Source organism: Salvelinus sp. IW2-2015, linkage group LG32 (genome assembly GCF_002910315.2).
Source record: "Salvelinus sp. IW2-2015 linkage group LG32, ASM291031v2, whole genome shotgun sequence".
In the NCBI taxonomy this organism is placed as follows: Eukaryota; Metazoa; Chordata; class Actinopteri; order Salmoniformes; family Salmonidae; genus Salvelinus; species Salvelinus sp. IW2-2015.
In genome coordinates, this window is record NC_036871.1 from 29,843,295 (window position 1) to 29,856,451 (window position 13,157).

At 47.3% G+C, this 13,157-nt stretch overlaps 1 protein-coding gene across 1 annotated transcript in view; it reads left to right on the forward strand.

Moving 5' to 3' along the window:
• The window catches only part of LOC111956405 (GREB1-like protein), a 61,027-nt gene extending 48,622 nt beyond the window's left edge, over positions 1-12,405 (forward strand). Inside the window, exons 29-30 of the mRNA XM_070436568.1 lie at positions 9,479-9,617; positions 9,952-12,405. Coding sequence (XP_070292669.1) covers positions 9,479-9,617; positions 9,952-10,115 — 303 coding nt within the window. The 3' untranslated portion in view covers positions 10,116-12,405. The remainder of the gene's footprint in view (positions 1-9,478; positions 9,618-9,951) is intronic.
• Positions 12,406-13,157: the final 752 nt, after the last annotated feature.

Below are 13,157 nucleotides of genomic sequence, written 5' to 3' on the forward strand. Positions count from 1 at the left end.
AATAGTAAAAATAAAGAAAAACCTTGGAATGAGTAGGTGTGTCTAAATGTTTGACTGGTATTGTACATAATATAGTGTGTTTGTATGTGCCTGAATATGTCTGAAAACAGTCAGTCAACCTAACCCCCATCCTGCTCCCCCTCTAGGTGATGGAGAATCCAGCCCCCATCAGTCCGTACCAGTATGTCTGTGCCCCAGACAGTGATCACACCCTCCTGGCTGCCCCGGCTCAGTTCCTCCTAGAGAAGTTCCTCCAAAGCTGCAGCCACAGACTGTTCCCCAAGGCAGTACAGAACAACAAGCAACCCTGTGCTGTCCATAGACAGTTTCCTCAACATAGGTCCTGAGGTAAGTTCCATAGACAGTTGCCTGAACATAGGCTCTGAGGTAAGATCTAGACAGCTACCTCAACATAGGCCCTGATGTAAGTTCCATAGACAGTTGTCTGAACATAGGCTCTGAGGTAAGATCTAGACAGCTACCTCAACATAGGCCCTGAGGTAAGTTCCATAGACAGTTGCCTGAACATAGGCTCTGAGGTAAGATCTAGACAGTTACCTCAACATAGCCCTGAGGTAAGTTCCATAGACATTGCCTGAACATAGGCTCTGAGGTAAGATCTAGACAGCTACCTCAACATAGGCCCTGAGGTAAGTTCCGTAGACAGTTGCCTGAACATAGGCTCTGAGGTAAGATCTAGACAGCTACCTCAACATAGGCCCTGATGTAAGTTCCATAGACAGTTGTCTGAACCATAGGCTCTGAGGTAAGATCTAGACAGCTACCTCAACATAGGCCCTGAGGTTAAGTTCCATAGACAGTTGCCTGAACATAGGCTCTGAGGTAAGATCTAGACAGCTACCTCATAGGCCCTGATGTAAGTTCCATAGACAGTTGTCTGAACATAGGCTCTGAGGTAAGATCTAGACAGCTACCTCAACATAGGCTCTGAGGTAAGTTCCATAGACAGTTCCTGAACATAGGCTCTGAGGTAATTCCATAGACAGTTGCCGAACATAGGCTCTGAGGTAAGTTCCATAGACAGTTGCCTGAACATAGGCTGAGGTAAGTTCCATAGACAGTTGCCTGAACATAGGCTCTGAGGTAAGATCTTAGACAGCTACCTCAAACAGAGGCCCTGATGTAAGTTTCTTGCAATAGAATTCTGTGACTTTAAAGAATATTTTCTCTCCAAACTTTGAATCCTAAAAGATGTTTCCGGAGATGTCAGATTTGTCTAAAATCCTAACTTGTCTAAAATCCTTATTCAGTCCTCATTACATGTAGCGCCAAAAGACCACTAATAATCTGTAAAGTTCTCTTACTTTTGATAGATTTAAACAGACAATTTTGGAATCACCTTGGTCAGAACCATGAACTGTCAACTCCGTCTGCCTGATAGAATATATGAATTTTGGTTAAAATATGTTTACATGTCATTAGATTTTGGAGTCAAAAGCTACTGAGGAAAACTAAATTGCTGCTTTGTATACCACTTGAAATGAAGAAGACATTTTTTAATTTGTCAACTATGTAAAAACATCAACTCCGTCAGACTGCGGAAGATCGATAGAATGGTTGTTTTTTGGGGATTTTCAAATGAATCATTCTCCATATTTTACTCAATGTTGTATTTGAACTTTTATTTTTAGAGCAATAATGTCTGTTTTTAATATCTATTGTCATCTCCGTCAGTGGCTTGTCAATTCCATCACTGATGGTGAGATATCTTAACGGGCTTCCTCCTTCTCCTCATCCGAAGAGGAGTAGCAGGGATTTGACCAAAATGCAGCGGGTTGTGAATACATATTGATTTAATAGACAAAACGGAAAAACACGACAAACACTTGAATAATTACAAAACAAATAAACGAATGTAGACAGACCTGGACACGAACTTACATACAACGTGAAGAACGCATGAACCAGGAAAACAGACTACATAAAACGAACAAACAAACAAAAAAACGGAACAGTCCCGTGTGGCGTAACATACAGACACGGACACAGGAGACAAATCACCCACAAACAAACAGTGAGAACAACCTACCTTAATATGACTCTCAATTAGAGGAAAACGCAAAACACCTGCCTCTAATTAAGAGCCATACCAGGCAACCCAAAACCAACATAGAAACAGCAAACATAGACTGCCACCCAAAACTCACGCGCCTGACCATCACACACATACAAAACACAAGAAAAACAGGTCAGGAACGTGACAGAACCCCCCCTCAAGGTGCGAACGCCGGGCGCACCAGCACAAAGTCCAGGGGAGGGTCTGGGTGGGCATCTGACCACGGTGGTGGCTCAGGCTCCGGACGCTGTCCCACACCACCATAGTCACTCCCCGCTTCTGTATCCCCTCCCAATGACCACCCTCCAACTAAACCCACCTAGATGAAGGGGCAGCATCGGATAAGGGCAGCAGCTCCGGGCTGAGGGACTGCCGGCAGGTCCGGGCTGAGGGACCCGCAGGTCCGGGCTGAGGGACCCGGCAGGTCCGGGCTGAGGACTGCCGGCAGGTCGGCTGAGGGACTCCGGCAGGCCGGGCGAGGGACTCCGACGGGCTGAGGGTCCGGCAGGGCCGGCTGAGGGACTCCGGCAGGTCCGGGCTGAGGGGACTTCCGGGCAGGTCCGGGCTGAGGGACTCCGGCAGGTCCGGGCTGAGGGACATCCGGGCAGCGTTCCGGGCTGAGGGACTCTGGCAGGTCCTGGCTGGACGGCTCTGGCAGGTCCTGGCTGGACGGCTCTGGCAGTCCTGCTGACGGCTCTGGCAGGTCCTGCTGGACGCGGCTGCATGGCAGGTCCTGGCTGGACGGCTCTGGCTGATCCGGGGCTGGCGGACGCTCTGGCTGATCCGGTCTGGCGGAAGGCTCTGCTGATCCGGTCTGGCGGAAGGCTCTGGCTGATCCGGTCTGGCGGAAGGCTCTGGCTGATCCGGTCTGGCGGGAAGGCTCTGGCTGATCCGGTCTGGCGGAAGGCTCTGGCTGATCCGGTCTGGCGGAAGGCTCGGGCTGGATCCTGTCTGGCGGAAGGCTCTGGCTGATCCGTCTGGCGGAAGGCTCTGGCTGATCCGGTCTGGCGGAAGGCTCTGGCTGATCCGGTCTGGCGAAGGCTCTGGCGATCGGTCTGGGAAGGCTCTGTAGGCCTTGGCGACGGGCGGCTTTGCAGGCTTATGGCAGACGGGCAGCTTTGCAGGCTCATGGCAGACGGGCAGTTCAGGCGCCGTTGGGCAGACGGGCAGTTCAGGCGCCGCTGGGCAGACGGGCAGTTTCAGGCGCGCTGGGCAGACGGGCAGTCAGCGCCCTGGCAGACGGCCAGTTCAGGCGCCGCTGGGCAGACGGGCCAGTTCAGGCGCCGCTGGCAGACGGGCAGGTCAGGCGCCGCTGGGCAGACGGGCAGTTAGGCGACCGCTGGGCAGACGGGCAGTTCAGGCGCCGCTGGCAGACGGGGCAGGTCAGGCGCCGCTGGCAGACGGGCAGTTCAGGCCGCGCTGGGCAAGACGGGCAGGTCAGGCGCCGCTGGCAGACAGATGGCTCAGACGGCGCTGGCAGACAGATGGCTCAGACGCGCTGGGCAGACAGATGGCTCAGACGGCGCTGGGCAGACAGGCAGTGCAGAAGGCGTTGGGCAGACGGGCAGTTCAGGCGCCGCTGGGCAGACGGGCACACCTGTAGGGAGGAGACGGAGAGACAGCCTGGTGCGTGGTATAGGCACTGGCTGCGCTGGAGAGGAGGAAAGCTCTGACAGCGCTGGACAGGTGGGAGCAGCTGGAGAGAGAACCCGGAGACAGCCTGGTGCGGGGGCTGCCACCGTGGACTGGTACTTGGAGGTGGCACCGGGTATACCGGACCGTGAAGGAGGACGCGTGCTCTTTGAGCACCGCGCCTGCCCAAACCTTACCAGGTTGAATGGTGCCCGTAGCCCTGCCAGTGCGGCGAGGTGGAATAGCCCGCACTGGGCTATGCTGGCGAACCGGGGACACCATTCGTAAGGCTGGTGCCATGTATGCCGGCCCGAGGAGACGTACTGGAGACCAGATACGTTGGGCCGGCTTCATGACATCTGGCCGATGCCCAACCTAGCCCTCCCAGTGCGGCAAGGTGGAATAGCCCGCACTGGGCTAAGCACGCGTACTGGGGACACTGTGGCGCTTTACCGCATAACACCGGTGTCTGACCAGTACGACGCTCTCTCACTCCACGGTAAGCACGGGGAGTTGGCTCAGGTATCCTACCCGGCTTTGCCACACTCCTCGTGTGCCCCCCCCCAATAAATTTTGGGTCTGACTCTCGGGCTCCCCAACCGCGTCACCGCGCTGCCTCCTCATACCAGCGCTCCTGGGCTGTGGCTGCCTCCTTCTCCTCCCGAGAGCGGCGATTCTCTCCCACCTTAGCCCAGGGTCCTTTCTCCGTTGAATACTTGCTCCCAAGACCATAAATCCTGCTTCGTGCGCTGTCGTTGCTGTCCATTAACCCGCTGCTTGATCTGGGTTTGGGTGGTGATTCTGTAACGGGCTTCCTCCTTCTCCTCATCCGAAGAGGAGTAGCAGGGATTTGACCAAAATGCAGCGGGTTGTGAATACATATTGATTAATAGACAAAACGGAAAAACACGACAAACACTTGAATAATTACAAAACAAATAAACGAAATATGTAGACAGACCTGGACACGAACTTACATACAACGTGAAGAACGCATGAACCAGGAAAACAGACTACATAAAACGAACGAACGAACAAAAAACCGGAACAGTCCCGTGTGGCGTAACATACAGACACGGACACAGGAGACAAATCACCCACAAACAAACAGTGAGAACAACCTACCTTAATATGACTCTCAATTAGAGGAAAACGCAAAACACCTGCCTCTAATTAAGAGCCATACCAGGCAACCCAAAACCAACATAGAAACAGCAAACATAGACTGCCCACCCAAAACTCACGCCCTGACCATCACACACATACAAAACAACAGAAAACAGGTCAGGAACGTGACAATATCGTTTTTTTGTAAACATTTAGAAAAAATATTAGAATCACTGTTCTGCAACATTTGCTGTTGAAGTATATGCTATTCTAGGTATAAGGGATAATATTTGCTTTATACATGTTGTTTTATGTTCTCAACCTAGAAAACATGCCAAAATGCTATCAAAATCAGCCCTGGAGTCTTTAATAGAGCTATAAAACAAAACAAAAAAGATGTTTGGAGATTTGTATTCCATATTTGAATAATCTAAAATTAGAATTAAACAATCAAGGCCTTTAAACACTTGTTGGATAATAATTGTAAAAATGAAATGCCTTTTATGGTGTCTGGAGTTGACATGAATCCAGTTAGTTGATAAAATGTTTTAAAATAATAATTAGGAGGTTGTTCCTTTACATGGTGTGATGGCTAATACTTTGGTCAATCACAATATAGTTGAGATTGTCCCATCTTTTAAGAATCCCTGAGTTCTAAAACAGCAAAAAAATCTGAGCCTCGTGTCAAAATGTGTAGAATAGCACGAGATTCTCTGTAAAACTTCATGTTTTTTCTCTCTGGCCTATGGGGGGAGGGTGTTTAACATTGGCCCTGAGGTAAGATTTAGTCAGTTACCTCAACATAGGCCCTGAGAAAATTTTAAGATTTCCACATTTTGTTGTTTAACAGCTTGAATTTAAAATGGATTAAATATAAATGTTTGGTCACTGGCCTATACACAATACCCTTACAATGTCAAAGTGGTGTGTGTGTGTGTGTGTTGGCCACCGTACTCTGGTGCTAACCTTGTCAAGATATTCTCCACTGCTGTGCTCGTTATCGAGGCCACTGGGCACTCGTTGTACTTCGACTATTTAAAACTCAAACGGGTCACTTCCCTAGATAACCGCGTCTAGGAAGGTTGTTAGCCTACTCAGCTATAAGACGTGACATTTGGATTGCCTCCCCTTAGGCATCCCTCTCCCCTGGTATTACTGGCATGCTACAAGCTAGCTGCCACTGTGTGTCATCAGCTAGTTTACTAACTCCACCTAGCTGCCACTGTGTGTTGTCAGCTTGGCTTACCAAACGACGGCCATTCGTGCGTGTTTCACATTAATAAGCCTATGTGATATATCATGTTTAGGAAAGATATCTCCTGCTCCAGCCCTGTGGTCATAGCTAGGCTCACCCTAAATTGTTTGGCAGGTGCTAAACAATTCCTGCTAGATTATTGTAGCTCTACCTTTACTCTGTATTGTGGTAGTTGTTGTAATACAGTCTCCAGTTACTATTATATTAGTTCATTTGAGTAATCAGTTTATTGCATAAGAATTATTTTATTTGTTTATTTTATAAATCTTTCTTCACATTCTGAGAGAACACTGTGCATGCATGGCCGCTCCTCTTGTGGAGCTAAACTACAAGTAGAAGATGGTCATGACCTGTGCCCCGCCTGCCTAAGCGTTGGCCACCTGTATGAGGCCCTTGCTGAACCCTGCATTAACTGCACCATTATGCCTGTGAAAGTAAAGGAAGCGAGGTTAGTCAGAATTGACAGCCTGGTTTTCACAGATAATTTACCAGCGTTGTTCACCTAGATCCACCCAGGGCGACCAAAAGAGCTAAAGCCCACGAAGCTGATGGCMTTCACGTTCCTGTTTTACCAGAACACAGGCATTTTCTGCGGTTCGCCATCCAAAGCCAGGCATACCAGTTTGTGATATTACCCTTCGACCTCTCCCAGGCTCCTTGCATCTCCACAAGATGTGTGAGTGCAGCCCCGATCTCCCTCCATTTACATTTACATTTACGTCATTTAGCAGACGCTCTTATCCAGAGCGACTTACAAATTGGAAAGTTCATACATATTCATCCTGGTCCCCCCGTGGGGAATGAACCCACAACCCTGGCGTTGCAAGCGCCATGCTCTACCAACTGAGCCACACGGGACCACCCTCCACCTACAGGGGATCAAGATCTTTCCTTACTTTGACGACGGACTCATCTGCTCCCCCTCTCGCGAGTTTGTGGCCGAGAACCAAGCGCTGACACTGACCCACCTTACCATGAACAACAAAAAGAGCGACTTCACACCAAGCCTAAGGGTCACCTTTATTGGTATGGCTCTGAACTCCAGTACTATGAGGGCATGTAAACAACTCAGTGTGTGGACAGCATTCTTCTTCTGCAATTTTCCAGTTGAATGAGTGGTGAAGGTACGAACGTTCCGACAACTGATGGGCACACTCACGGCGGCCTCCGGGGTGACACCGTTAAGCCTCCTGTCTTTAAGACCACTACAAGTGTGGTTTAATGACCTCCTCTTGGACCCCAAGTGGGACAGAAACACCAAAATGCAGGTGACATGGGCATGCTACTCTACTCTGCGGCCATGGAGGAAGAGAACCTACCTGACTACAGATGTCCCTCTTGGATCAATTCCAGTAAGGCGGGAACTGACAACCGACGCTTCACTAACAGGCTGGGGAGCACTGTGGCAACACAGGTCTGTATGGGGAGAGTGGCTCCCCCGCRGGAGAAAAATGCACATCAACGTGCTAGAACTTCAGACAGTTTACCTAGCCCTGAATCACTTTCTGCCGGTTCCTGATACAATCAGACAATACATTGACAGTGTTCCACATCAACCATCAAGGGGGAATGAGGTGGCCCAACAACTTCTAACATGGGCCGTACGAGCCATTAATCTCCCAGGCAAGGTGAACGAAGTGGCAGACTTCTTGTCGTGACAGAAACCCCGGAATAATGGAGACTTCACCCGCAAGTAGTGAAGACGATATGGCAGCGGTTTGGAACTGAACATGTGGACCTGTCCGGGCGACAAATTGGGATCTGCGACTAGTATTGGAGGCTTTGACAAACCTCCGTTCGAACATACGGAGGAGTCAGACATAAAATGGTTACCTCTGAAAACGGCTTTCCTCTTAGCTATTTCATCAGCGAAACGTGGGAGTGAGCTCCACGCACTCTCTATGAGTCCTGTCTGCATACCATGGAAGGCCTTATGGCCCTATCCAGCCTTATGCCTAAATGTATCACCCCTTCACATCAAGCCATCGAGCTGGCGGCCTACTTCCCTCACTCCTTTCCAGTATGCGGAGGAGGAGCGAGCAAATCTCCAGTGTCCAGGCTGTTCCCTCAAATGCTATATGCAAGCCTTGGGGCACTACAGGAAATCAGACCAGCTGTTTCTGTGCTTCGTTGGGAAGTCAAAATGCCTTGCATTGTCCAAGCAGAGGCTTTCTCACTGGGTTGTGGATGTCATTGCTCAGGCCTACAAGGGTATAGGGCTCCCTGTCCCAGAAAGTGTGATATGTTACTGGACCAGAAGTGTTGTCACATCTTGGGCTGCACTGAGAGGCGTACCCCTGAATGAGATATGCACAGATGCTGCCTGGTCATCGCCCTGCACGTTCTCAAGATTTGACAATGCCAACGTCGCATCCTGCCACAACATGGGGTCTGCCATTCTTCCAGTGGCAAGGGCACATTAATCAGAGGTTATTAGTGCTATTCCTTGCGACCTTGTTGTTATGAATACTGACAGTCTTCCAAGTATTTGTAGAACCATAGTTACATTCGTAACTTCCGTTCAACTTCATACATATAAAACAGAAGTTACCAATGTAACTATGGTTCTACAAATACCTGGAAGACCGTCAGTACTTTCCTGTCACTCTGAATCTTTGGGCGAGAAGATTCTCTAAAACAGTGTGTGGTCTGACATACAGTTTAAATGAACCGTGGGGGCACGTCACCGTATGAATCACTTTATTAATATTATTACTCGACCTACGCGGAGATTGAGAGATATAATCCATACTTTCAAGCGTGTTGACGGTCTTCCAGGTATTCGTTGAACCATTGATACTTCTGTTTTTCAGGATGAAAAGGAAACAGAATGGAGCTAAGCACAGGCAAAGTCCTAGAGGATAACCTGGTTCAGTCTGCTTTCCAACAGACACTGGGAGATGAATTCATGTTTCAGCAGGATAATAACCTAAACAACACAGGAGCTGCTTACCAAGAAGACAGTGAATGTTCCTGAGTGGCTGTGTTACAGTTTTGACTTAAATCTAATTGAAAATCTATGGCAAGACTTGAAAATGGTTGTCTAGCAATGATCAACAACCAATTATTTGCCAGAGCTTGAAGAATTTTGAAAAGAATAGTGGGCAAATGTTGCACAATCCAGGTGTGGAAGGCTCTTAGAGACTTACCTAGAAAGAGTCACAGCTGTAATTGCTGCCGAAGGTGATTCTAACATGTAGAACATGTAAGGGGAATGAATACTTTCTGAAGGCCAACTCGTGTCCAACTCATGCATTGATTTCTGCAAAATAAATGTATTGTAAAAATGTTAAGTCAAGCACAGGTTTTAAGAATTTTTCGTATAGGATTTGGACAATTGGAATGATTCCATGTTCCCATGATAAAACAAGATGGTGGAGATGTGACTGTGCTTTCTGCATCCCCAGGTGTCAGTATGCTACGTCAGCTCCAGGCCACACTCCTCTAACCTGGACCACCAGGGTCTGGTCTTCAGCGGCCTGCTGCTCTACCTGTGTGACTCCTTCGTTGTCTCTGGCCTCCTCAAGAAGTTTCACTTCATCAAAGGTAACTAATGCTATTTTCTATGTTGTGTTTTGTTAGCCCTTATGTATAGTTAAGTGTAACCTCATCCATAGTTTTGGAACCATGAAAGGTTTGACCAATGTAATGTCTGTGAGGCCTAGGGCTATTAATCTTCAATTCAATTCACTCGATCAATATCACCTTTCTGACTGGTTCTCTGACCTCTGATTATAATGTTTTCCAATGTATACATCCAAAATGACATATACTGTATAATGAACCATACAACAATACACGTATATACCGTAAGAAAACAATGGCACCTTTCTGATTGGTTCCTTGACCTATGACCTCTGACCCCTGACCCTGTTCCAAGGTGCCACATTGTGTGTGATCTGCAGGGACCGTAACTCTCTGCGTCAGACCATCATGCGGCTGGAGTTGGAGGACGAGTGGCAGTTCCGCCTGAGGGATGAGTTCCAGACGGCCAACTGCAGCGAGGACCGGCCCCTCTACTTTCTCACCGGACGCCATGTTTAACCCTGAGACTGATGCCAGACCTGCCCAGGTGCCCTCCTGTTCCATAGACCCTAACCAGGCAGAAGGATAACCACCAACCACTGATCTCAGACCAGTTAACAATCACAATTATTCTCTGTCTGTCAGAGGATCAGAGCGATGTATTGGGGCACACCCAGGCCCCAAGTGCCCTGTATGGACACGTGGTCATCATCAATGTGGATGTAACTTCTCCTATACGCTCCTCTACCACGCTGCACTATGTTCGGATGAGCCTAACATTGTTCAGCCAGAGACTCTTAACTGAGGCTTGTGTTGGAGTCTGTCCCTGATCTGAGCCTGTTTGAAAATCAAAGACTTTGCTGTACAAAAATCAGCGTTATAATTAATGAATTTTTTTATTTGTTGATGTATTTTCTTTCTGCAAAAAGATACTCTCATCATCGATAACGGGACTTAAAAGGTTGTAAAAACTCAAAGATTGTAAACGTGGATCTGTGACGAACGCAGTTCTTGTTGGTATGTCTTGTCGTAGACGTACGCTTTATCTCAGGGTTTTTAAAGTGAGAGGCGACAACGAGTATTCCGTCACTAGCTACTGTTTTTCTTTTTCGCCCTCAGTGTCGATTGTTGTTACTTATTACCCATTATAAACTGGGTGGTTCGAGCCCTGAATGCTGATGAGCTGACAGTCATGGTATATCAGACCGTATAGCACGGGGTATAACAAAACATGTATTTTTACTGCTCTAATTACATTGGTAACCAGTTTATAAAAGCAATAAGGCACCTCAGGGTTTTTGGTATATGGTATCCAGGAACTCCGCGTTGCGTTGTGCATTAGAACAGCCCATAGCCGTGGTATATATCGGCTATATACTACACCCCCTTGAGTCTTATTGCTTAATTGTAATGTTGTTGATACCCCAAAATATCACCCACAGAAGACATCCACATCTGCACCTTGCCCTTAACCTCCTCTACTCTCCTCACTTCTCCTCTCAAATCAAATACAATTTTATTTGTCACATGCGCCGAATACCAGATGTAGACCTTACCGTGAAATGCTTACTTACAAGCCTTTAAAACCTCTTTGGGAAAGGCGTGCCGCTAGCGGGACACCTCGACAACATCCGGTGAAATTGCAGAGCGCCAAATTCAAACTACAGAATTACAAATATTTAACTTTCATAAAATCACAAGTGTAATACATCAAAATACAGCTTAACTTCTTGTTAATCCAGCCGGTGTGTCAGATTTCAAAAAGGCTTTATGGCGAAAGCACACCATGCGATTATCTGAGGACAGCGCCCCGCATACAAAACCATGAAAAACATATTTCAACCAGGCAGGTGCGACACGAAAGTCAGATATAATAGCGATATAATAAATGCCTTAACTTTGATGATGTTCTTCTGTTGGCACTCCAAAAGGTCCCAGTTACATCACAAATGGTCCTTTTGTTCGATAACGTCCTTCTTGATATCCATAAAAATAAATCCACCCAGTTTCCCTCCATCAAAATGCATACAAAATTAATCCCAAACATTACTTATAAACTTTTCCAAACAAGTCAAACAACATTTATAATCAAACCTTAGGTTCCCTAATACGTAAATAAACAATCAAATTTAAGACGGAGAATCATTATTGTCTTTACCGGAGAAAAATTCCAAAGAACGCGCTCTCATTCACGCGCTTGGAAACACTACAGCCAAAATGGGAGCCACCTAGAAAAACTACAATTTCTGGCTAATTTTTCCAAAAACCAGCCTGAAACTCTTTCAAAAGACTGTTGACATCTAGTGGAAGCCCTAGGAACTGCAATATGGGAGGATTTCGCCTTATAATAAAAGTGGCAGCCATTGAAAACAGTGGTAGGCTGAATTATTTTTTTGGGGGGGATGGTTTGTCCTCGGGGTTTTGCCTGCCATATCAGTTCTGTTATACTCACAGACATTATTTTTACAGTTTTAGAAACTGTAGAATGTTTTGCATATCCTAGCTTCTGGGCCTGAGTAACAGGCAGTTTACTTTGGGCACGCTTTTCATCCGGACGTCAAAATACTGCCCCCTATCCCAAACAAGTTTTAACTCTTTCTTGAACTGCATTGTTGGTTAAGAAAATATTTACTAAATAAACTAAAGTAAAAAATTGTAAAAAGTAACACAAACAATAATGAGGCTATATACAGGGGGTATCGGTACTGAGTCAATGTGCGGCGGGTACAGGTTATTCAGCGTAATTTGTATGGGTAAAGTGACTATGCATAGATAATAGACAGTGACGTAGCAGCAGTGAAAAAAACTAATGGAGGGGGGGGGGGGGTTGGCAATGTAAATAGTCCAGGTGGCCATTTGAGTAATTGTTCAGCAGTCTTATGGCTTGGGGGTAGAAGCTGTTAAGGAGCCTTTTGGTCCAAGACTCGGCGCTCTGGTACCGCTTGCCGTGCGGTAGCAGATAGAACAGTCTATGACTTGAGTGACTGGAGTCTTTGACAATTTTTAGGGCCTTTCTCTGACACCGCCTAGTATATAGGTTTTGTGAGTGCTACAGGGAGGCAATCTTTTAAGCAGATTATCTTCACTTCCTTGGGCACAGGGACCATGGGGGTTTGCTTGAAACATGTAGGTATTACAGATCAGTCCGGGAGAGGTTGAGCATATCAATGAAGACACTTGCCAGTTGGTTCTTATAAGCATCCGGATTAGTGTCCCGCTCCTTGAAAGCGGCAGCTCTAGCCTTTAGCTCGATGCGGATGTTGCCTGTAATCCATGGCTTCTGGTTGGGATATGTACGGTTGCTGTGGGGATGTCGTCGTCGATGCAGTTATTGATGAAGCCGGTGACAGAGGTGGTATACTCCTCAATGCCATTGGATGAATCCCGGAACATATGCCAGTCTGTGCTAACAAAACAGTCCTGTAGCATAGCATCCGTGTCATCCGACCACTTCCGTATTGAGCGAGTCACTGGTACTTCCTGCTTTAGTTTTTGCTTGTAAGCAGGAATCAGGAGGATATAATTATGGTTCGATTTGCCAAATGGAGTGCGAGGGAGAGC